Below are 24,064 nucleotides of genomic sequence, written 5' to 3'. Positions count from 1 at the left end.
TGTTCTTCGCTGCCCAAGTGGCCACACTTCCGCACATGCACCACTTCCCTTTTATCTTTGACCTATTTTAATTATTCGGTTCGGTTCGGTTTCTCTCGCCAATAACGTAACCCGAAACATAAGCCAGTTGCGTTTCCAAAACCCGTTTCGACTGTTCAAATCCACTGGGCCTTTTTAGCCCGCTAGTTTTAGCCCATTAAGATATTGTTTCTAGTAAAGTATCACTATCAGTTATCATTATACAATTTTGATTTATTCCTTAGACTAATCCGTTGATTAATACTTCTTTTAAGTTTCCTTTTTTTTTTGTCGGCAATTTTTTTTTCTGAGTTTAATTGGTAAGAAGACCCTTTACTTACCCTACTATTGTACGTCACTAGTTTGTGCTTTGGTTTGTTCCTCACACTTCTATTTCAGTAGTATCACTATCAATATATTTTGATTATATTCATTAGATTAGACTAATTCGTTGATAATTATAGATATTTTAAAGGTTTACGGCCCTTTTTCCTTTTTTACTTTCACTGTAATTCTGTAAAAAAAAGAAGGAATAATCGACTGTGGAAGTTGTCGGTGGTGGTGGTGGTTGTTGCTTGGTTGGATATGATTAGTGACAAATAAATTAATGTTTTTTTAAAACAAAAATCTGAAAGAGTGACGAGCAGAGACAAATAAGCTTTGCTCCTTGCATCTTCTCTTCTGATAAGCCATCCAGAGATTCTTCCTTACTTATACATATCTCTCTCTCTCTCTGTAGAGAAGAAAGCTCTGATCCAGAAAGAGAGATTCAGAGAGTCACATCTCCACTCCATCTTCAGATCTCATGGTAACTTTTCAACTCCTCACTCCGTGATCCATTCTCAGATTTGACTTCTCTTTACTTGGATCTCCTCAGATCTAATCGTATCTTATGCTTTTGATCATTCCGAGCAGATTTGAACTATCCCCGACGTTTCCGTGGTCGAAGCAAGTAAGTGTCGATGGAATCCGAAGGCGAAACCGCGGTATGTTTTTGATTAATTCTTGCTTCTTCATCCTCACGCTTCCTTTATAATTCCCCTAAGTAATCAGGACTCGTAGATACTGAGATTGACTGATTTGGACGTTTACTTGTGTATAGGAGAGATCTGATTTCAATCTTTTTATTTCTGTTTAGGTTTCTAATTTTGAACTGTGTTTTTAAGTCTTGATTTTTCCCAATTGTAGGGGAAGCCGATGAAGAACGCTGCTGCGAAGATTTGCCAGATCTGTAGTGACAATGTCGGCAAGACTGTTGAGGGAGATCCTTTTGTGGCGTGTGATATTTGTTCATTCCCTGTTTGTAGGCCTTGCTATGAGTATGAGAGGAAAGATGGTAATCAATCTTGTCCTCAGTGCAAAACCAGATACAAGAGGCACAAAGGTATTACCTATTGATCTTACTATTCCTCACTTTGATCCATCTGAAATTATACAGTCTTCATTGTGCAGCATCCATAGTTTTTATCTGTATGTTTTAAATTATGGATCAGATTGGTATTTGTTACAAATTGCTGATTTCTGATTCTAGGTAGTGATGCTATTCCTGGGGATAAAGACGAGGATGGTTTAGCTGATGAAAGTACTGCTGAGTTCAACTACCCGCAGAAGGAAAAGATTTCAGAGCGGATGCTTGGATGGCATCTTACCCGTGGGAAAGGAGAGGAAATGGGGGAGCCCCAGTATGATAAAGAGGTCTCCCACAATCATCTTCCTCGTCTCACAAGCAGACAAGATGTAAGGAATTGCCGTTCGTTCTTCCCTCTTTAAGTATTCGCATCCTCACGCAATCAAGTTTTGGAATCTGATTCTGTCGTTTGCTTTTTTTTTCAGACTTCAGGGGAATTTTCTGCTGCTTCACCTGAACGGCTCTCTGTATCTTCTACTATAGCTGGTGGAAAGCGCCTTCCCTATTCATCAGATGTCAATCAATCACGTAAATATCCTTTTTCTTACTATATGGCCAACACATATACTTAATACTTGTACCTGGATAGGCTTTACGTTATGTCAAAATTCTAAAAAATAAACTCTGTTGTCGTTCACGTTGCAGCAAATAGAAGGATTATGGATCCTGTTGGACTAGGGAATGTAGCTTGGAAGGAGAGAGTTGATGGCTGGAAAATGAAGCAGGAGAAGAACACTGGTCCGGTGAGCACGCAGGCTGCTTCTGAAAGAGGTGGAGGAGATATTGACGCCAGCACAGATATTCTCGCAGATGAAGCTTTGCTGTAAGTTCTTGTTTCGTTATCTCGTTTGGTCCATCTTGGTGTCCTGTTCTGCTTCAGGGTTATGACATTGAACAATCTGAGCATCTTTCCTATTAAGCATTATCCATTTTATTTGTTTTACAGGAATGACGAAGCAAGGCAGCCTCTATCAAGAAAAGTTTCAATTCCTTCATCCCGGATCAATCCTTACAGAATGGTTATCATGTTGCGGCTCGTTATTCTTTGTCTCTTCTTGCATTACCGTATAACAAATCCAGTGCCAAATGCTTTCGCTCTGTGGCTGGTCTCAGTAATATGTGAGATCTGGTTTGCCTTATCCTGGATTTTGGATCAGTTTCCCAAGTGGTTTCCTGTGAACCGTGAAACCTACCTCGACAGGCTTGCTTTAAGGTAAGTTCTATTTCCACATTCTTCTGAAGAAATTATTCAAAGGATTGACTGCCTATAACATTTCCAATTTAATTCCGGTCATGCTCAATTTTGGGACAGGTATGATCGTGAAGGTGAAGTGTCACAGTTAGCCGCTGTTGACATTTTTGTGAGTACTGTTGACCCTTTGAAGGAGCCACCCCTTGTGACAGCCAACACAGTGCTTTCTATTCTGGCTGTTGACTACCCGGTTGACAAGGTGTCCTGTTATGTTTCTGATGATGGTGCTGCTATGCTATCATTTGAATCACTTGCAGAAACATCAGAATTTGCTCGTAAATGGGTACCATTCTGCAAGAAATATAGCATTGAGCCTCGCGCACCAGAATGGTACTTTGCTGCGAAGATAGATTACTTGAAAGACAAAGTTCAGACATCATTTGTCAAAGATCGTAGAGCTATGAAGGTAATTTTGTAGTTTAGTCATGTAATCATCCTCATTTTCCTTTTATTATATGCTATATTGACCTTTTATTTTCTTGCAGAGGGAGTATGAGGAATTTAAGATCCGAATCAATGCACTCGTCTCCAAGGCGCTAAAATGTCCTGAAGAAGGGTGGGTTATGCAAGATGGTACACCATGGCCTGGAAATAATACAAGGGACCATCCAGGAATGATCCAGGTAAGAGACATTGGTTTGAGTATGTTCTCTCTTTCTCACTTGTTCTCTCTAGAAGTTCAATACTGAAGTAGCATTTTTGTTGAATGCAGGTCTTCTTAGGGCAAAACGGTGGACTTGATGCAGAGGGTAATGAGCTTCCACGTTTGGTGTATGTTTCTCGAGAAAAGCGACCAGGATTCCAGCACCACAAAAAGGCTGGTGCTATGAATGCACTTGTATGTTTCTGATCTCGGATTTTTGACATTTTTTTCTCTGTTTTGGTAGTCTAACTGGCTACTTTTCAAATGAACAGGTTAGAGTTTCAGCAGTCCTTACCAATGGACCTTTCATCTTGAATCTTGATTGTGATCACTACATAAATAACAGCAAAGCCTTAAGAGAAGCAATGTGCTTCCTGATGGATCCGAACCTAGGGAAGCAAGTTTGTTATGTTCAGTTCCCACAAAGATTCGATGGTATTGATAAGAACGATAGATATGCTAATCGTAATACCGTTTTCTTTGATGTAAGTCATACTGACCTATACTTGCGTCATATTTTCTTGTTCTTATAAATACCTTTTCGACATGAATATACGTTTTAGACATTCAGTTTCTAGAGTTTTGTTGTAATTTTTCTGTGATATGTTTTCCAGATTAACTTGAGAGGTTTAGATGGAATCCAAGGACCTGTATATGTGGGAACTGGGTGTGTTTTCAACAGAACAGCATTATATGGTTATGAACCTCCAATTAAAGTAAAACACAAGAAGCCAAGTCTTTTATCCAAGCTCTGTGGTGGATCAAGAAAGAAGAATTCCAAATCTAAGAAAGAGTCTGACAAAAAGAAATCAGGCAGGCATACTGACTCAACTGTTCCTGTATTCAACCTCGATGACATTGAAGAGGGAGTTGAAGGTACAATTCTTTTCATTTCTTCTTTGGTTTTCTGTTCTACCCAAACGTTGGTATTTGAGATATTGATCCAGGGTTATTAATAATTAACTGTTGATGAAGAATTGATATGGTGCAAAATGCCTACATTGTCTTAATAGTTTCCAGATTAGGTATCCCATCATATCCTAACTATTTAACATTTGGAAAACGCAGGTGCTGGTTTTGACGATGAGAAGGCGCTCCTGATGTCGCAAATGAGCCTGGAGAAGCGATTTGGACAGTCTGCTGTTTTTGTTGCTTCTACCCTAATGGAAAATGGGGGTGTTCCTCCTTCCGCAACTCCAGAAAACCTTCTCAAAGAGGCTATCCATGTCATTAGTTGTGGTTACGAGGATAAGTCAGATTGGGGAATGGAGGTATTATCTCATTTTAATCCTACATGCAACTGCAATGTTCTGACATGTTTGCTTTGGCACTCACTTTGTTTGTATTTCCCGCTGTATTTCTTCAGATTGGATGGATCTATGGTTCTGTGACAGAAGATATTTTGACTGGGTTCAAAATGCATGCCCGTGGATGGCGATCCATTTACTGCATGCCAAAGCTTCCGGCTTTCAAAGGGTCTGCTCCTATCAATCTTTCAGACCGTCTGAACCAAGTGCTGAGGTGGGCTTTAGGTTCAGTTGAGATTCTCTTCAGTCGGCATTGTCCTATATGGTATGGTTACAATGGGAGGCTGAAATTTCTTGAGAGGTTTGCATATGTGAACACCACCATCTACCCAATCACCTCCATCCCTCTTCTCTTGTATTGCACGTTGCCTGCTGTTTGTCTCTTCACCAACCAGTTTATTATTCCTCAGGTTTGAAACCTCTCTCTATCTTTAGAACACTCTGCTTACGTTCTGTTTTATGTGAATCCATGTTGTGTTTTTCAACTATTCATGAGACGGTAAAATGGAGAGATTTATTTGTTTCAAAACCTGATCCGCTGGTTGTATTGTTCCTCTTTTGCAGATTAGCAACATTGCAAGTATATGGTTTCTGTCACTCTTTCTCTCCATTTTTGCCACGGGTATACTAGAAATGAGGTGGAGTGGTGTAAGAATAGACGAATGGTGGAGAAACGAGCAGTTTTGGGTCATTGGTGGAGTATCTGCTCACTTATTCGCCGTGGTTCAAGGTCTCCTCAAAGTCCTTGCCGGTATTGACACAAACTTCACAGTCACCTCAAAAGCGTCAGATGAAGACGGAGACTTTGCGGAGCTCTACTTGTTCAAATGGACAACGCTTCTGATTCCACCAACGACACTGCTCATTGTAAACCTCGTGGGAGTTGTTGCAGGAGTGTCTTATGCTATCAACAGTGGATACCAATCATGGGGACCACTCTTTGGTAAGTTGTTCTTTGCCTTCTGGGTGATTGTTCACTTGTACCCTTTCCTCAAGGGTTTGATGGGTCGTCAGAACCGGACTCCTACCATTGTTGTGGTCTGGTCTGTTCTCTTGGCTTCCATCTTCTCGCTGTTGTGGGTTAGGATTGACCCCTTCACTAGCCGAGTCACTGGCCCGGATATTTTGGAATGTGGAATCAACTGCTGAGAAGTGAGCAAATATTTTACCTGTTTTGAGAGTAAAAAGAAGAAGACAAACACAGAATTTAAATTATTTTTCATTGTTTTATTTGTTCACTTTTTATTTTTGTATGTTGTGTGCCGTTCTTATGTCGTGGTGTCATAATTTTATGTGTAGAATATTTTACTATTAGTCACTCTGGAAAGATTATAATTACAAACTGAAAACGAATATTTGTTTTTGTTTCTTTGACGAAAATGCAAAGCAGTCCATATATCTCCCGATAAAGTTTTCAGATTTTAATTGAATCTTGACAATTTTTGGCTATGGAAATGGTATTACATTACACGATTCAAAACGAAATTATTTGTAACAAACAAAATCAAAGAGAATCAAATTCACAGGATAAGAATTTGATCACGACGCACTAAACTACGATACAAAGTACCAACCATTCAATAAGACAGAAGTGTAGAATTGATCAAAGAAACTTTTCGTCGGAATGAGAAATCATTCAGAGACATTTGAAGTAGCCTCTGAGGATGTTCTGTTTTGCTGTAACTGCTGCAACGGATCACATCTCCTTACATCTTCAATCATCCTAGCGACCTCTTCCATCTTTGGCCTCGACTCTGGATTCCTTGTAACACAAGCCAACGCAAGCTGAAGCATCTGAACCATCTCCTCTTCAATGTTCTGAAACTTCAAGAGCTCCACATCAAAAACCTCTGCAGTCCACTCTTCCCTCACAACAGACCGAACCCATCTCGGAAGATCAATGACCACCCGCTCATCCTCAAGACCAGGCTGTGTTAGAGGTGTCTTCCCGGTTAGCATTTCGAGAACCACCACACCAAAGCTATAAACGTCTGACCTTTGACTGACTCTCTTCGTCTCAATCACCTCAGGAGCATTGTAGCCGATGGTTCGCGGTGTGTGAGTTGGGAGGTTAAAGAGTGTGACTAAGGATGTGTCGGAGAGACATGGCTCAAGGTCTTCATTGAGAAGTATGTTGGAAGATTTGATGTCTCCGTGAACGAATTTCAAAGAGTGAAGGTAAGAGATTGCTTTTGAAGTCCCAGTCGCGATCTTCATCCGCGTTTCCCAGTCTACTCCTCTGACTCCTCCTCTGTTTCCTGTCCGATTAAAAAAAGGAAACAATCTTTTTTCGTGACCTACAAGCTTTAAATTACAAAATATAAGTTAGGGCTCGGTTTCCTAATGACTCACCGTGCAAGATCCCGGACAAGCTTCCTTGTGTCATATACTTGTAGACCAATAGCTTCTCGTCTTTCGAATAGTAATAAGCAAGGAGCGGTACGAAATTGGGATGCTGGTTAATCTTACCGACAACCTCCATTTGCTGTTCAAACTCTTTCTTGCTTGCAACGACTTCTCTTAGACGTTTCACCACAACCGCAGTTGTGTCCTCAAGCACAGCCTTGTAGGCCGTACCGAAACTCCCTTTACCGAGAACTTCAGCAGAAGCTTTCAAGAGATCCTCGAGGTCGAAATTGTGATTGCATCTTTCGAAGAAGAAGAGCTTGTTCTTCTCTGGATCTTGAACTCCGCTCCCGAAGTCCTGCGGTTTTTTGCTAGTCACTCCTCCCATCTGCGTTCGCCCTCCTTCGCCGCCTTCTTCTGTCTTCGTCTTCTTCATCAGACAAACCAAGAAAACAACTCCAAGGAGAAGAACGGCTACAGAGCATCCGACTATAATGGCGATTATGTAAGCTTTACTCTGTCTCTTCCTGACAGGATGGAGATTCTCTAACAACGGTCTTGGAATGTTTGAAGATGGAGACATGGCTGCTCCTGAGCATGGAATCAGAGGTGGACCACATAGTAATGAGTTTCCGATGAAAGAATTTTCCGGCGAGCCCTTGAGATGCTCAGGGATGGGTCCACTCAAGTTGTTATAACTCAAGTTTACAACCTTAATACTCGGGAGATCAAGAGAATCAATGGAACCATCAAAAGAGTTGTTTTGAAGGTACACTACAGTGATCTGAGACAAGTTCCGGAGACCGGAAGGAATATTACCGGAGAAAGAGTTATAGGACAAGTCCAAGACAACAAGCTGAGTGGAGATCGAGGGCAAAGAATTAGTGAGTTCGCCGGAGAAGTTGTTGTGTTGAAGATAAAGGTACTGAAGAGAAGGGAGTGAGAGTATATCAGAAGGTAAAGTTCCAAAGAGAGAGTTGGATCTGAGGCTAAGGACTTTGAGAGCGTCTAGTTTGCCTAACGTAGCAGGAGGGACTGAGCCGTAAAGACCAACTCCAGGAAGACGAACGGCTACAACGCGGCTGGAGTCATCACAGGTAATGCCGATCCATGAGGTACACGGAGAAAGATTCTTGTTCCAGTTGAGTTTTGGTGGGTGTGGCACTGATGCCGCAAAGTTTAGAAGGGCTTGTTCGTCTGATGCTGAATCTGCTGAAACGAAAACCGCGGTTGATGTGAGTAAGAGGAAGAAGGAGACAGCCGCGAAGGTAGTGTGAGAAGAAGTCATGGTTGAGCTATTTTGGTTACTCACTCCATAAGATGATCTGAGAAAGAGAAAATTGAGTTTCTTATGAAAGTTTTGTTCTTATTCTTTTAGTGTTTGTTTTCATGTGCTGAGAGAGTTAAAAGGAAAAAGTGAGCTCAAATAAGATGAAAAAATCAATGATTAGTTGGTTTGAAGACATTGTTAAGTAAACATAATGGGTTGAGTTTTTAATCAAAATACAAAAGTAAGATTTCAAATTCAAAATAATATGTAAAGGAAATTAAAAAGCAAAGACACCGCAAAGAAAGGAGGGAAAGAAAAGCAAAAGCATATCCCATTTTTTGCTTCTTTGATTTGTTCTTTAAGAGACAAAAGACACTACACAAATTAAAGAATATTTTGCTTTTTTGCCTTTGCTTTGCATTATACAGCATGCAAATCAAGAAATTATAAAAGGTAGTGATCGATCTCATCAGAATTTTATAAAAATTAACCACAATATACAACTAGATGTGTTTAATTTTGTTTTCTAATTAACTTTTTACTGGTCGTTAGATTCTGCTTTGTTTCATAAAACACATCAAAATTGATATAAAAAGTTATCCACAAACAAACATTTACCACAAAAGTAGGTTTAATTATGTTGGGTTTTGAAGAGACCCATCTGCAAGACTTTTTAACCACTATAAAAGGTAAAGTGTGAATTTTGTGTGTAGGGATTATTTACCAAATTACCAACCACTGCAAGTTGGGGTTTCTGTTTAAATTTGATTAATTGCATTTAACAGAATTAGGTGCATAAAGTGTAAGAACACAAGAGATCAGGATCAAAGATATTGGCTTATGATAATATATTTCTATCTAGCACTGTGTGGCTGTACTATGAGATTTGCTTTTCAAGTCCCCTCCAAATTCATTAGGTTGGGTTTGGTCTAACTAAATGAATAATGAACAATGATGGATTATTAATCCACGAAGATTGACTATGAAGTGACATTAGTAGTAGTATGATTTTTCACCTGTACGTGCCTCAAAGACTCATGATTGAGCTCTTTTGTTACTGTTAACTCAATGATTTTGAAAGCAACCATCAATGTCAAACCTGTCTCCTTAGAGTTTCAGGATTTATGACCAACAAAAACACATCTGATTCTTTTCCTGAAACTTGAGGATCTCTTTTGAATCCATTAATTAGATGGTGAATAAGATGCCAAATTAAGAAAGGATAGATGAGATGCTTGAAGATAATGACGTCTCTGATGCGTTTGCTGCATGCATGGCACGCAACGCCCTAAATGAATGGAGCATCCGATCGTCGACCGTACTAAAAAACTACATATGAATATATGGAAAGAATTTAGCAATAAAATTCACACATATATGTAAGACTCTCGACATCCCAAATCTATAAGAAGATCATGTAACTATTCACAACAAAGATTCGGCATGTTTGATTTCAAGGATCAGTCATAGTCCTTCTTCGTTTTTAAGTCAGCCGTAGTTAAGTGTAGGTTGTGTTCAGTTTATTTCATTAATTTTTTTAAGTCAAATGTGTTTTTCTCTTTTTTCTTTTGCGACTTAAAACATTGTATCCATTTAGTTTTAATGAAAACCCTTTAACAAATAATTAAATATATACACAATTTAAGGGTTGGATATTAGTATTTATCAAAAATATGTCTTAGATAAAGACGTGTATATTCTCTTTTTAATGAGACGTTATCGTTTTGATATAAATATATTTGGTTTTAAAATTCCATAAAAGTATTAAATTAGAATTGATATCGTTTGGAGTCTCTTCCTATTTGTACTCTATTTAGGAATCTTTTTACTTTTATAAAATACCAAACTATCAACAAGATTTCCCAACTTTTTATGAGAAGCTTTTGATATTTTAAATAAAGCCTCTCTCGTCTCTTTGCTCTTTCTTCTGTGGACTGTGGTTTTGGTTTGAAAACAAGAAAAAAAAAAGAAGAAGAATGAATTCGATGCTCTCAAGAGTCCGTGGAGTCCGTGGCATATTAACGCTTTCAAAATCTGAAACTTCGGATTCGCCACGTGATCTTGAAGCCAAGGGTGACTTGAAGGTGTTATCCGTAGCTTGGAACCAAGACTATAGCGGTTTCATTGTCGGAACAAATCGAGGGTTCGATGTGTATAGTTGCAACCCAATGATCAAGAAAAGCATCAGCCGTGCTCCCCACGAATTAGGCTTCAAAACCGCCGAGATGCTCTTCCTTTCTAACCTATTTGCTCTTGTTGGCAACGGCTACAACAATTCCGAGTACCCTCCTCACAAAGTCTTCGTTTGGGACGATCATAGAAACACGTGCTTCTGCGAGCTCGCTTTTAAATCAGAAGTTATCGCTGTGAAACTGACGAGAGAACACATTGTGGTTGTCCTGAAACAAAAAGTCTACGTCTACAGTTTCAACACCCTTAAGGTTTACCGTGTGATCGAAACCTCCATGAACCCTAAAGGATTGTGTTGCATCTCTCACGTGGAGACGAAAGCAGTCTTGGCTTGTCCAGGGTTTCATCCGGGACAAGTTCAGGTCCATGACTTGAAACGGAATGTAATCAAATATATAAAAGCACATGATTCTGCTATTGCTTGCATGACTTTGACAATCGATGGAAGTCTTCTTGCGACCGCTAGCACTAAAGGAACTCTTATCAGGATTTTTAACGCTCTTGATGGCACTCTCTTACAAGAGGTAGCTACTTAATTAACTCTAATTGTTTTTTTTGTTAAACCCTAAATATATTTGCGTTTTTTTTTGTTGTTGTTGTGATCATGTACTTTTGTAATTAAGTTACTTTAAGTATAAGTTTGATATGTTTGGTTTTCTTGGTGAAGTTTCGGAGAGGAATGGAAAGAGCAGAGATCTATAACCTTGCAAGCTCTTCGAATCTGAGATGGGTCGCTGCATCGAGTGATAAAGGGACTCTCCATGTATTCCGTTTGAGACCTGACATTCTTAGTTATAGTCCTGCTTCTTCGTCGTCATTCATAAGAGGGATCTTACCGAAGTATTTCTACGAAAATGAAAGGTCGTTTGCTCAGTTCTCACTGCCAGCTTCCACCAAGTTCATCGTAGGTTTTGGATCAGAGAACAATGTTCTTCTCGTAGGCATAGATGGAAGGTAAGCTTTAATATCTCTTCTTTAGTTTCTATGACTTGACTCTACTTTGGCTCTTTTTGGAAAGTCTGATTGTTTTATCCTCATCTAATGGTCGGAATTTATGGCCGGAAAATGTGAAGTTTCCGGAGGTACAGATTTGATCAAGCAGATGGTGGACAGATGGTGGAGTTGGAACATAAATGCTTCTTCTCCTTACAAGAGACGAGCGACACAATAGTTGTATAATATTGCGATCAACACAACTCATGTTCTTCTTACAATTTATTCTTTACCGTTTATATATAAAACTCAAACAAACAATTTTGTATTATCCCGATCCTTTTGCTTTCATTCGAATCTCTCATGGAATGTTTCATCCAGAGGGTGCCTTTTTAGTTCAATACAAAACCACCGTTTGCATGAGATCGAGTCATCGACATTCTTGAAAAAAAGGTTTTCCCACGTTTCTTCAGCGACAAACCCGTTCTGAGCTCTGAATTGTCGCCATCATACTTATATATATACGCTTCGATGACCTTTAAATTATGTACGCTTTGGATTAAAAGTCTCGGGAAACAGACAGAGAACATAACATTGCAGTTGTGTGTGAAAGTCATTTCTTACTCTGTTTTCTTTCTGTTGTTGATTTCATAGTTTTAGTCTTGTAGTAATAATATAGGAGGAAGCAAGGAGCTATACCTCTACTATTTGCGCGAATGTATGCAATTCGAATCTCCAAGGTTACATTACATTTGCATATCCCTTATATAAGGCCTTATTAAAACGCAATATAGATTTTACAGTTATTGCATTTGTCAACTCTTATTTCTTTATCCCACCGTATATATCGGTTATGACGTAATGAATTTTGTAAAGATTAGCTATTTATATATTTATCTTAAATTGCACATAATATATATAAAATGGTGGTAACCTAAAATTATTTTGTGTCGGCAGGAACTGATGCGATACTTTTCTTATGTTAGACTTTTCTGCATGGAAAAAAAAACAACGCCGTCGTCGTTAATCGGTATGGTCAATTCGCGAAATAGTCAAATTTTCTCGACTCTTAATTTGCCTTCACATGCCTTCATTTATTTTTAAGTCTTCCCAACTCCAATGACTAGGAAGGAACCCAAAATATTAAACAACACTAGCACATGATTATATTTATATTTATATTTGAGTCATTTCATTAATCCCTTACTAGAATGTTACACATCAGAAATTAAGTGTAGTTTTTAGTATATAAATGTTTATATCTCCTATTATATATAAGTCAATTTGATTAGTTACAAATGACTTTCAAAATTATAATTTTATTGATTCTCAATGAAAATAGTAGTATTAAAGTACTCCATGTTGATTCGATGGATGATGTCTCACTTAATCATGACTCATTTTGAAGTCATATTTCCAAAGTATATATGATTTCTCCACATTAGTAAAAGTTAATTAATGGAAGACTAAAAAATGTCGTTAAATGATGTATAAAACTTTAGAGCTTCGCATTAGTTGATGTGTTTTCAGTTTGGTACAGAGACTTACAATTTTTTGTATTTTTTCACATTTACAAAAAAAAAAAACCAACAGATCCATACGATTCACCACCCATCAACGCCAAAATTCATTACGTTTGTTTATGTCCAATGTTAGTAGTAAAGGTGTGTTGGTTACTTTCTCAATCAAACTATAAAGTACGTTTCCTTTATACAAAACTTAAAAATCGTGACCATAAAATTTAGATTTTTATCTATGCAAAGTATTCCAATAAAAAGTTAGAAAGAAGGTGTAGAAGAAATACACGTGGTACATGTGGTGAAATGCCTGAACGCGTAACGCCGAGAGAGAGAGAGAGAGATATATAATTATATATATAAGTAAAATATAGTATACTAATAATAATAACGAGAGAGAGATATATAATTATATATATAAGTAAAATATAGTATACTAATAATAATAACGAGAGAGAACACGCACAAAGACCACAATGCAACAACAACAACATTCCTATCCATCCACGTTAACTCCCACCTTCTCCTCTTTTCTTATCCACCCACCCTTCCCTTATTATGCCTTTCAATGCAATGCATCTTCTTCTTTTCTTTATTTTCCTCTACATAAAAATTTATTAAATAAACAACATTTTGTCACAATCACGTTCATATCCAATAGATATCGTTTAAATACTTTTATTTTTATTAGTAAGGCAATACAAAAAATGTCATCATCATCATCATCTTCTCTATTGATTGATTGTGTCCCAAACCATTTCACATTGTACTATACAAAAAAAGTTAGGTGAAGAGCCGGTCCAATTCCAATGAGCTTTTCTACCTTCTTTTACAGTTTTTATATTCTTATGTGTAAAAGGGACCTCTCTTTCTCCCTCTGCGTCCCAAAACCGAAACTAAACCGAGGACTGTACCGAAAGTCTCAAGAATGTCGTAAGAAGAAGTAACAACAACACAGTAAGTAACAATAATTGGGGGATCCTATCTGCTGCAGTTGGTGAATCCAAGACAGTACACAACAGAGGAGATAAACAGTTTCTTCTAAGTAATGTTATGTTGGAATCTGTTCCTTCTCCTCTGCTTGTTTCTGTCTCCAGCTTTGTTGAGCTAGATTCTGTTTTACCTTCCTTGCACCAGTGATTGCGGGTATTGTGTGGTACGTATATGTAGTCGTGGTGGATCTTTCTCTGAGACTTATTCACCATTTTGACAAGACAAGAAGAAGAAGAAGCTATTTTCGCCCGTTTGTCCAGTTCCTGTTGCTCATTCCAGGTCTCTTGACTTGAGGTTTCTGAACACCTTGCTTCGGGATCATTTCAAGTACTTGTATTGTCCGCTGCTTCTTGGCTGTGGCAAGGTCACAAACATATTTGTATGTTTATCAGTTCTTCTGTTTTCAGAATGCGTCGAATCATTTGTAACAAAAAGGAAGTATAAGAAACTAACCATTCTCGTGGTGCTGGTAGCTCTCTTGAAGTTTCCTCTTTGCAAACTCAAACCTTGCATCTGCGTCAAGACCTTTAAGTTTCTGCAAGGGACAAGAACAAAAACACTGTCAACGATGTGTCCAAGAATTTGATAAATTAAGAGCTTTGACTTCCACACTCACTTCTTGTTGAGGTCCGGGAGCTTTCCGCTTCTGTTCTGTAACAAGCGGTTTCCTTTGGATCATGGGTCTTTCAGACTTGTGAACAGATACCGTTTCGTTCTTCACCCTTTGCTCTGTACTTTGCTTTAGAGGTCTCCTAGTCCCATCAGAACCAGTAGCTGATGATGGCTTAACAGATCTAAAAGGAGCATCTTGTATCCTCATTTGTGTTCCCTCCGGTCTTCTCTTGGCGATATTTTGTGGCCTTCTTTCGTGTTCTCGGCTAGTGTTGTATTCCCCAGAGTTACGAGGATCTGATACAAACATCCCCCCCGGAAAGATTAATACACCGAACATATGAGCTAAAAACATGGTATCAAGCAAACAAGAGAGTAGTCCAACTCACTTCCATCAAAGTCCAAGGAATCAAAGAAGTGTGAGATTTCAAATCCATTTGGTTCCGGTGTAAAGATATCAACATCATATGGAAGCGATGGGAACTCCTCTTCTTCATCAACAACAGATGGGTTTGCAGACTCTGGTGTACCTTCAGCACCTATTTTAAACACAAAATTAGAACCAAAGACTATGGATCTAATTCAAGAAACCAAATTATAAGTGGCGTAGCCTATCAGACGTAAAGGATCGAAAGACGAGACAGAGAGAGCGTAATTACCAGTAATTTCCTTTGTGGTATTCACCCACTGATCCACTAACTCCTTCCACTCTCTGCATAAACACAACATAAAAACTCAATCTAACATTCCAAAGGTGCAAAAGAGTAAGAATTTCCAAAGAATGAAAGATCAAAGGTCATACGCGATAAGTGTCTTTGCGAGCTGGCGAATCTTATCAGAACCATGTTTCCTCAGGCCATTAACAGCCTTTCCAATTTCAGTACTCTGCGAGAATAATCGCAAACCTTAACATCACTCACCCCAGATCAACAAAAACGTCATATACTATCCACCAAGAAACCAACCTTAAGAATATCCACATTCAAAGACATCAACTTAAGCTGTCTCAAAGATTCGAGTAACACCGAGTTAGGCTGCAAGAAGAACAAGAAACAATCAGATAAAAAAGACAAGCAGCTTTTCACATTAATGGAATGAAACAAAGATTGTGACTTAAGATCAAACCTCATCATCTTTATTGAGCAAGATCTCTTTGATCCTACCAACCTCCTTAGAAATCACAGAGAACTCTTCAATCTCATCACTCAAAGCCTCAGCTTCATCAAACGTATAATTGCTAACAATCTGATTACTATTCAAATTCATCTCATCGATGTGATTATTATCTCCTCTGCTACTGTTAGCTTTGCTCTCTTTACTACCACCAACCTCATAATCTTCATCGCCATCATTAACCGCCGCAGCTCCACCGTCACCATTCCCGGCAGCTCGACGGCCGCGACTGGCCTCGTCCTCCCCCGGAACCGATAGCTCAAGGTGGTCGCATCCGACGCAACGACTCACTCTGCAGGAGAAGAGAAGCTCGGCGATTTGGTCTCTCCTTGATTTGAATTTGTTAGGACAATCAGCAGCAGCCACCATGATGGCATGATCGATGATCCCGAATATATCGGAATCTCTTCGCCGGAAGTACTCTCTCCAGCTATCTAAAGAAGATGATGCTTTCATTGCCGTAACCGTCTAAATGGAAACTTTGATATCGATTTCGAATCCGACTTTTTTTTTGTTTTTTTGTCTCGATCGAACAAATCGGATTCAATTCAATTGAATTGAAACTCAAGAAGAATTAACTCAGGCAAAAGTCAGAATTTATTTTTTCCAGAAACGGAAGAAGAACAAGACTGAGATTGTTTAGATTGAATCCCAAAAAAAGAGAAGAGCTCCGAATCAAAATACTGAATCTACCCACAAGATTTTTTATCTTTATTTTTCAATGTCTTACTTACCAAAAAAAAAAAAAAAAAATCAAACTGAAAGAAGAAGAAAAAAAAATGTAAAGGTTGAGACTTTGAGAGGTAAAATTCTTGCCAAAATGATCAAAACGAAAAAAGATTTGTGATGATCACAAGAATCAATAAGGGATGAACACAAAATCTGTTTGGTATTTCTGTAGATTTTGTATTTTTTATTTTCTTCCTTTCCTAAAAAATCTTTTTTTTTTTGTTAACGAATCTGACAAAACTTTCCCGGAAAGCCCACGAAAGGATTTTCCCGAGAAAATAAGGAAAAATGCACCGCAAAGAAAGAGAAGAAGAGATGAGAAGAAGAAGAAGAAATTAAAAAAAAGGAACAAAACAGACAAACACGAAACAGTTTTGGTTACGTTGTCTAATCTAAAAAAACCCAAGTGCTGCTGCTTCTACTACGTTAAACCAGGTACGGAGGTACCCAATTCAATTCAACAAGAAAGCTCAATCTTTTTATTTATTTTAAAACTTATATTAAATTTTCTCTTTGAAGAAAGAGAAAAAAATTAAATAATTTTTTTGATGTATTTATTATTCTACAAGTCTCCTGTATATGTTTGGTAAATGAGATTTTTTTTATTTTAATAAGTTGGATTTTCTTTACGGCTTTTCTTTTGACCTGATCGGTCTTATTTGGCTTTTCATTATTTTTAAAGAGTATATATTTAAATTTTAAAATAAAAACAAATAGTATTGTTTTTTCCCCCACACATGCGTTGTACTTGAACGACGACACAAGTTAAATTAGTGACAGAACAAGGTCAAACTCTTTTTTCACTACCACAGAATCATCTACAAGTTTCTTAATGGTGGACACGTTAAAAAATGTCAAAAGTAAAATTTTACCAAAAGACTTTTTTTTTTTTTGTTATGAGAATTTAATTTTCGTTAAGCTGCTGCTGATGTAATATAGTTTTGTCCTATACTCTTTCTAGTCAAAAAAGTTATGTAGAAATTATATTTTGGTAAATCCAGCGCAGCGATACAAAACAAAACGATTTCATGTCAAAGTGATATAAAGGAATCGGATTAGGTACTTTCTTTGTTCATATTCATTCGTAAGACAGAACAGTATTTCTCTGTTTTCAAATGTTTTAAACATACTGCTCTGTACTATGGATTAGGTACAAAATGATTTACAATGTTATTAAAAATCCATAATCATACTTTGGAAAATGTAAAATTTTCCCAGCTCCAAACTAAAAGTCTCGTAACCTTCACAGATTTTACACTAAATAAAATAATACTCATAACAACCATATGGTTGTTACGGCCATAAGAGTAACTTGTTAAATGGAAGTTACAACTTACAGCCAAGCATTAACTTAGTAAAATCTCTAATAGCGGATTAACTAGGAAGACATAACTATATATCTAATCAGTACTGTGTGTAGAGATCCTTAATTTTTTTTTGTTCGTGTATCATGTCTTAAGAGCGTAGCTATATATTTTGAGATGATAGCACTAGTAGTCCACAATCATAACTAAAAGCTAAGAAGTTTGATATGCGTTAACAAAGTTATTATATAAAGCTAAAGAGTATTACTATGGAAACAGCTTGAAGCACCTAATAAGAAAATTAACGAAGTTTCTGATAGTATCGAATTTGAAGCAATTAATAATGATGGTCAACAAAAAATCAATCCCACATCCAAAAATAATAGTATGATATTATTATTATGTGGTGACAAAACGAAGAAGAAGGGGATTTGTTGGGGGCGGTGAGTTACAGCAAAAGTGGCCAAATCAGAATCTAATTCACCTTCAAACCCCAAACGCGTGAAAAGTGAAACCCCCTTTTTACGATGAGTGCTTAAGCCTCACCGCCCTGTCAGACATCCACCGTATACGTGAAGGACGTCTGATATAGCCGACACGTCGGCAGATATAGTGGCTGCTTTACGGTGGACCCGATGAAACTGGTGCGTGATTTTGTGTGTTGTGTTCAATGTGTTGTTTTGTTTTCTGCAAGAAGAAGAGAGATATCACAATTCACTACTCCATCTACCACGAGTCCGTCTCGTTACTATCTTTTATTTTTTTATTTTTTTCATAAATAATAAGACGGCACTTTTAGACATATTTATCTCTCTATTGATCAGCACTTTTTTTTTTTTTAATCATTGTGTGACTCACTGACTCATCATACTTTGTTAAACGATCTATCTGAGTTACTACCTTGTCTAATATTGTAGTAATATTCTTCAAATTTGTATCCATCAATAATATTCATTCTCTAAGCTATCTATTAATATATACGACCATTCTAACTACATGAAAAAAAAAAAAAAAACTATATGAAAAATGTTTTAGTTTCGATTTATTATTCGGATACTAGTATATTTTGTACCTACCAAATCAACCAGTCTCAAAAAATTTCGTCTTCGTTTTGAATCATTGTTACGTACTTTGTTTAAGATTATAAGTTTATTTCCATGTTATATCATTATTACTCTACTTTTATGCCCTTTTTAGGTTTAGTGATATCGTCACAGCTAGCGCAAAGCTGAGGTGGGAATGGGATCTACAAGCCGTAACGGACCTGCTCCCAAACAATTTTACTTCTTGTGTAGTTGGTACCCTTTACGCTAATATTAATGTTAGAAATTAGAATCATCATATATGAATGAAATATTTATACATCTTTTTGAAGACGATCATAATTTTGTATTTTTCTCTACACCTCTTTTATTGTATTACCACCATCATCACTAAACAATTTTCTTCTTCTTTTCTGCTTTTAAGTGTCAAAAGACTTAATTTTTACTCTTGAACAAATTTATACGGTTTAAAACTCACTCTTGACCAAATTTCGTTTTACTCTTGAATATATTATTATTTTTCTGCTACTTAGTTTGGATTTATACGGTTTTCTTGTGTTTGTATATATTTTTTTTTTGTACCGTTGACTATTTGCATAGGATAAATCTTTATGACACGGTTGTGTTCTTGTGTTGTGTGACTTTTACGATATGGAGAAAGAGTAAATTGCCCCTTACGTATTTTGACGCCGTTTGATATATTTGACTTTTTGAAGATTAGAACAACGAGAATTGTGTTGACGTCAAGTAAAACTTGTTAGGTGAAGCCTCATCATATGTAAGTAAGTATCTAACCCCCAACTAAATTTCATCTAATCACACATGAGTAATGAGTTAATGATAATATAACAAACATAAAATGTCACTTTTAACCAGTCAAGTCATATCTAGTAAGGAACTAAAAGTATTAAACTTGTTGTACTATTACGAAATCGTCTCGGACAGGAGTCTTTTAACCAAACTAAACCGACCAAAAGTAAACCGAACTGAAACCAGAAAAACACATTTACAAGCTAACCCGTAACTACTAAAACTACCGAGACTGAAGTCTAGTTGATAAGGAGTAAACCGGTGAAAGTAAAGAAGTGATGCAGAGAGTTCAGACTTCAGAGAGACATGAGAGCAACCACTTCTTCAACGTTAACCTCTCTCTGGTCTTTCCTATTCTTTCTTTTAAAAGCTTCGTTCGCTAGATTCTTCTTCTTCTGCTGAAGCTCAAGGACCCTCTCTTCAATACTGTTTCTCGCAATCATCCTTATCATTTTGACCTCTTGTTTCTGCCCAATCCTATGAATCCTATCCATGGCCTGTTCTTCAACTGCAGGGTTCCACCACGGCTCGAACATGTAAACCCTTGATGCTGCAGTTAGGTTTATGCCTGCACCAGAGGCCTTGAGGCTCGCGAGCAACACCACAGGTCCTGTGAACTCCGGATTCCCAAATTCTCCAATGACCTGGGTGCGTTTTTTCACAGTCATTGATCCATCCAAGCGTAAGATGGTGAAACCCGCAGCTTTTAGCGGTATTTCTAGTAGAAGCAGCATCTTCCTGAACTGAGAGAATACAACAGACTTTGTGTTGGGGTTTTCTTGTCTTGATTGCATCAGCAGGGATAGCAAAGCTGAGACCTTTGATGATTTTGTTGAAGATGTGGTGTCTCCTCCATCGGTGTTGGTAGAATCCGGAGGAGGAGGAGGAGCATTGTAGAGATCGGATTGAGTAAGAGAGCCACGACAAAGAGGGCACAATGGTTTACTTCTTTGAAGAGTTTGAAGAATACAAGCCCTGCAAAAGATGTGAGCACATCGAGTGATGATGATATCTTGTGGTGGCGAAATGCAAATTGGACAGTCAAAATCTTCGCCATCTTGCAATACTGCCACCAGCTTTTGCAATAGCTCTGGCTTATCAGTTACATCTGTTTCACAAAGGCACACAGATTTATGGTTTGCAACAAAAGTAAGAATATGTAACTATTTTGTTTTTACCTTCGACAGATGTAGAAGTGATAAAAGATCTTAATTCTGGTGGGCATAGGGAAATGTCATCACAAAGCTGTCTAAGCCGTAAGATAATACTCAAAACCGTTGAGTAGTTGCGCATCAAGCTACCACTGTTTATAAGATTCTGCACAACACCTTTGGCTTCTCCTTCCATGTGATCATATAACTGACGTTCTTCCAGAGAAAGTTCAACATAACAAGTTTCAACAGTCTTAAGTGGCAAACCAATCAAACTCTTTTCTTTTGTTCTCCTCAACGAAATTGTAGCCATTAAGACCTGAAAAAAACGTGTAATTGAATAACTTTTTTCCACCAAAGAGCAAAACTTTAAAACAGGGTCAAATGTGTATAATGTTTTACCTGCAGACGTGAAAGCCCCTTTTTGTCCCCTTGACCAAGCGGGCGCTGTATCAAGCTTCGCCAATAACTCTTAATTGAAAATGGTTCAAACCGGAGAAACGCCATCAAAGAGTACAGATCAAATGAACCATTCTGAATAGGAGTTCCCGTGACAGCCCATCTGCGGGAAGCCTTCAAATTACAAACGGCTCGACTCTGTTGAGCGTTTGCATTCTTAATGGTGTGTGCCTCATCAAGAATTATTCTTAGCCATTCCATCTTCTTGACAGGAGAATCTTCCCACGATTCCTCCACAGCTAAAATGCTGTAAGTAGTCAGCACTATATCATACTTCATAAGCTCATTAACATCGTCAGTCCTTTCGCCACCATGATACATATACACCTTCAAGATTCCCGGTACAGTATGCTCCTCTAACTGTGTAATCCATGCTGAAAACACAGAAGGTGGACAAACGATCAAGGTTGTCTTTTGAGACACATTCATACCAACAACATTATCAGATTTAAGCTTCTTTCGAGTTCGACTTTCACTGATCTTGCCTCTTCCCCTCTTTTTACCCTTGTTTTCAATCTTTTCTACATCCACAGGTTCTTCCGTTGGCGTACTGGTGGAGGTATTGCCATATCTGTCAAAAGCTATCAAGGAGAGCAAAGTAAGGGTCTTACCCAATCCCATATCATCAGCAAACACCCCTCCACGCAAAGGTTCAGGCCGCTTATCAGAGCGGTAATTTGTCAAGACATTCAAGAAGTCTCCATCTTTCTCCTCCCAGAAGGGAGGAAGTTCCGCAGATTTCTCCCTATGGAGTAACCAGCCCAATCCTTCCTTCTGATGAGCAAGCAGTTCTGACTTAATCACTTCCCTAGGTGGCTCAACCGCAACCAATTTCCCCTCTAACTTCACAACATTCTGATCAACCAGTTTGAAAATCTTGTCTACACTCTTCTTATCTCCATTGCCCATCTGTTCCTTGACCACAACAGCCTCAGATAACCCAAACGATGTATCTGAATCCGAAATCAATACTAACCCAGCTCTAGAAATCGTAGATTTCACAGCAGGGGAGTCTTCTAAATTCGCAAAAACGTGAATTTGACATGGAATTTTGTACCTATTGGAGTTAGAACGAGTATTGGGTACAATACCTTCGGCGACGATCGTGTGAGAGTCAATCAACGGCGAGAGAACGGCTGCCACTCTACGCTCGATGTGACCCACTTGAACAGATCGAGTGTTGAGTACCCTAATTGCGTTTTCGTCGTAAGGGTTTAAAGGTTCTCGAACCAGACCAACCATCTCTCGACCATTGATTCGGCCTGAGTAGTACTGTAACCCTACTATGTTCGCGATTACGAAACCTACCAAATAAGACTCTGTATTACAGTCCTGAGATTGCTGCGACGGAGATTGAACTTCGTCTTCTTCGTTCGCCATGGTACAATTGAAACGGAGAGAGGCCGCACAAGAATTCAGAAAAGTGAGACGGAGGAGCGGTCGAAGGTTTTTTTTTCAAAATTCGTTTTTTTTCGAAAGAACCTTCTTTTCGCTTAATAATCTTATTCTTGTATCGTACACAACTCACAAAGTTTTTGAGATTGCAGATCAAACTATTTAAAATGTAAATTTACACCCGAGAGTCAGAATGTTTATTTTTATTATGAATTCAAATGTTTAAGTAACAACCAATTTTATCAGAATGTTAAAGTAAAGATTTGACACAAGCCAAGACTATTAAATTAACACTAAACAAGAGTCGAGAATCAAAAAGCTGAACTGAAAATTAAAGAATGTAAACATTACAATTTCACCGTTTGAGTGAGTGAGAAAGAGGAGAGCCATCATTTTCATTCTCTCCAACCATTTCGTCAGCTGCATTGGTTGTTTCTATCGGTTGGGTTTGAGGTTTACCAGTACCAAGGCAAAGATCTAAGCTCAATGGTGACGATGGAGAAAATAATGGTTGAGGTTGGGATTGTCCTACAAAATTAGAACCTAAGGATTCTGCATATTTGTCGTACTCGTTCATCATGGTTTGATTCTCTAACCTATCAGCTTTGTAACGAGGTTCTTCAAATCCCGGTGGAAGTGCATACTCCTTTGGAAATTTATACGGATACGAAAACGAAGACCTGTACAGATCTAACCCGGACTGGTTCAATTGGCCAAGATTACGTTTTTTTGTGAGCTCTCTCTCCTTTCTGTGAGCATTTTGATGGCCACCCAATGCTTGTGATTTATCGAACCTCTTAGGACAATATTTACATTTGTATTTCTGATTCTCTAACGATCCGGTGGAAGAGCCATCATCGCTAATTTCACTACCATCACTCAAACCCGAAGAAAACATCTCGTTATCGAATGGATCCTTTTAATTTTTGCAGGATTAGTTATGCTTACATATATGATTGCATCGTGATAGGTATTTATATAGATTGTATGGACTTTTAATATTAAGGAAAGTTGTAGGTTTGATTTAAAATAAATGCATATTGTTATACATATTTGTGTATCATATTTGGGAAATTTGTTTAGTCAAAAATAGTTATAAACCTTACTTCCAAAGTAAATTGGGTGAATTTGGTTAATAGCTTTTGCCCTATTAAATTTTGGATATGGTTGAAAGAAAAAATATATATGAGTTCAAAGATTTGATAAGTGGATCTTTATGTAGTCAACTTTAGAAAACATGATTCAAAGATTTAATTAGTGTCATTATGTAGTCAACTTTTATCTCATATCTTAAATAAGAAATTTACAAAAAAAAAAAATTACCTTTTAGTTTCTAGGGGTTTTCATTGCTTATTTCATTGATGGTGTCTTTGCTTATTTGTTCAAAAACAAAAAAAAATTTACCTTTTAGTTTCTAGGGGTTTTTATTGCTTGCATTTTAATATATTTTTATATACATTACTTTTGAAATATCAAAGTTATTTTATTATCTGTCATATTTTATTAACATA

The 24,064-nt window shown here is 37.7% G+C and overlaps 6 protein-coding genes across 6 annotated transcripts; 2 read left to right on the top strand and 4 right to left on the bottom strand.

Moving 5' to 3' along the window:
* Nucleotides 1-669: 669 nt before the first annotated feature.
* Nucleotides 670-5,983, top strand: LOC17884269 (cellulose synthase A catalytic subunit 3 [UDP-forming]). Its single transcript, XM_006289365.2, has 15 exons — nt 670-826; nt 934-1,004; nt 1,207-1,402; nt 1,550-1,755; nt 1,852-1,954; nt 2,072-2,249; nt 2,373-2,639; nt 2,739-3,084; nt 3,164-3,301; nt 3,391-3,516; nt 3,594-3,806; nt 3,936-4,197; nt 4,390-4,592; nt 4,688-5,038; nt 5,193-5,983. The coding sequence occupies exons 2-15, from the start codon at nt 981-983 to the stop codon at nt 5,775-5,777; spliced, it is 3,198 nt and encodes a 1,065-aa protein (XP_006289427.1). The 5' UTR covers nt 670-826; nt 934-980; the 3' UTR covers nt 5,778-5,983.
* LOC17882761 (probable leucine-rich repeat receptor-like protein kinase At5g05160) lies at nt 5,874-8,365 on the bottom strand. The gene is made up of 2 exons (XM_006289147.2): nt 6,981-8,365; nt 5,874-6,886 (listed from the first exon to the last, which is right to left on the bottom strand). The coding sequence occupies exons 1-2, from the start codon at nt 8,260-8,262 to the stop codon at nt 6,261-6,263; spliced, it is 1,908 nt and encodes a 635-aa protein (XP_006289209.1). The 5' UTR covers nt 8,263-8,365; the 3' UTR covers nt 5,874-6,260.
* Nucleotides 8,366-10,220: 1,855 nt separating this feature from the next.
* On the top strand, nt 10,221-11,613 carry LOC17882881 (autophagy-related protein 18e). Its single transcript, XM_023781905.1, has 3 exons — nt 10,221-10,958; nt 11,102-11,388; nt 11,508-11,613. Exons 1-3 carry the CDS (start codon nt 10,221-10,223, stop codon nt 11,611-11,613), a joined length of 1,131 nt encoding a protein of 376 aa, XP_023637673.1.
* Nucleotides 11,614-13,548: 1,935 nt separating this feature from the next.
* Nucleotides 13,549-16,834, bottom strand: LOC17882586 (probable mediator of RNA polymerase II transcription subunit 26b). Its single transcript, XM_006287671.2, has 8 exons — nt 15,615-16,834; nt 15,455-15,523; nt 15,292-15,374; nt 15,149-15,201; nt 14,879-15,028; nt 14,494-14,786; nt 14,331-14,412; nt 13,549-14,231 (listed from the first exon to the last, which is right to left on the bottom strand). The coding sequence occupies exons 1-8, from the start codon at nt 16,116-16,118 to the stop codon at nt 14,116-14,118; spliced, it is 1,350 nt and encodes a 449-aa protein (XP_006287733.1). The 5' UTR covers nt 16,119-16,834; the 3' UTR covers nt 13,549-14,115.
* A 2,734-nt stretch (nt 16,835-19,568) lies between these two features.
* On the bottom strand, nt 19,569-22,678 carry LOC17881373 (putative SWI/SNF-related matrix-associated actin-dependent regulator of chromatin subfamily A member 3-like 1). Its single transcript, XM_006287003.2, has 3 exons — nt 21,102-22,678; nt 20,727-21,018; nt 19,569-20,656 (listed from the first exon to the last, which is right to left on the bottom strand). The coding sequence occupies exons 1-3, from the start codon at nt 22,536-22,538 to the stop codon at nt 19,845-19,847; spliced, it is 2,541 nt and encodes an 846-aa protein (XP_006287065.1). The 5' UTR covers nt 22,539-22,678; the 3' UTR covers nt 19,569-19,844.
* Nucleotides 22,679-22,810: 132 nt separating this feature from the next.
* On the bottom strand, nt 22,811-23,451 carry LOC17882697 (zinc finger protein KNUCKLES). Its single transcript, XM_006289989.2, has one exon. It carries the CDS (start codon nt 23,449-23,451, stop codon nt 22,909-22,911), a length of 543 nt encoding a protein of 180 aa, XP_006290051.1. The 3' UTR covers nt 22,811-22,908.
* Nucleotides 23,452-24,064: the final 613 nt, after the last annotated feature.

Source organism: Capsella rubella, unplaced genomic scaffold (assembly GCF_000375325.1).
Source record: "Capsella rubella cultivar Monte Gargano unplaced genomic scaffold, Caprub1_0 scaffold_6, whole genome shotgun sequence".
Taxonomy (NCBI): Eukaryota; Viridiplantae; Streptophyta; class Magnoliopsida; order Brassicales; family Brassicaceae; genus Capsella; species Capsella rubella.
The sequence above is the reverse complement of the archived record's forward strand: the minus strand, read 5'-3'. Positions and strand labels throughout refer to the sequence as shown.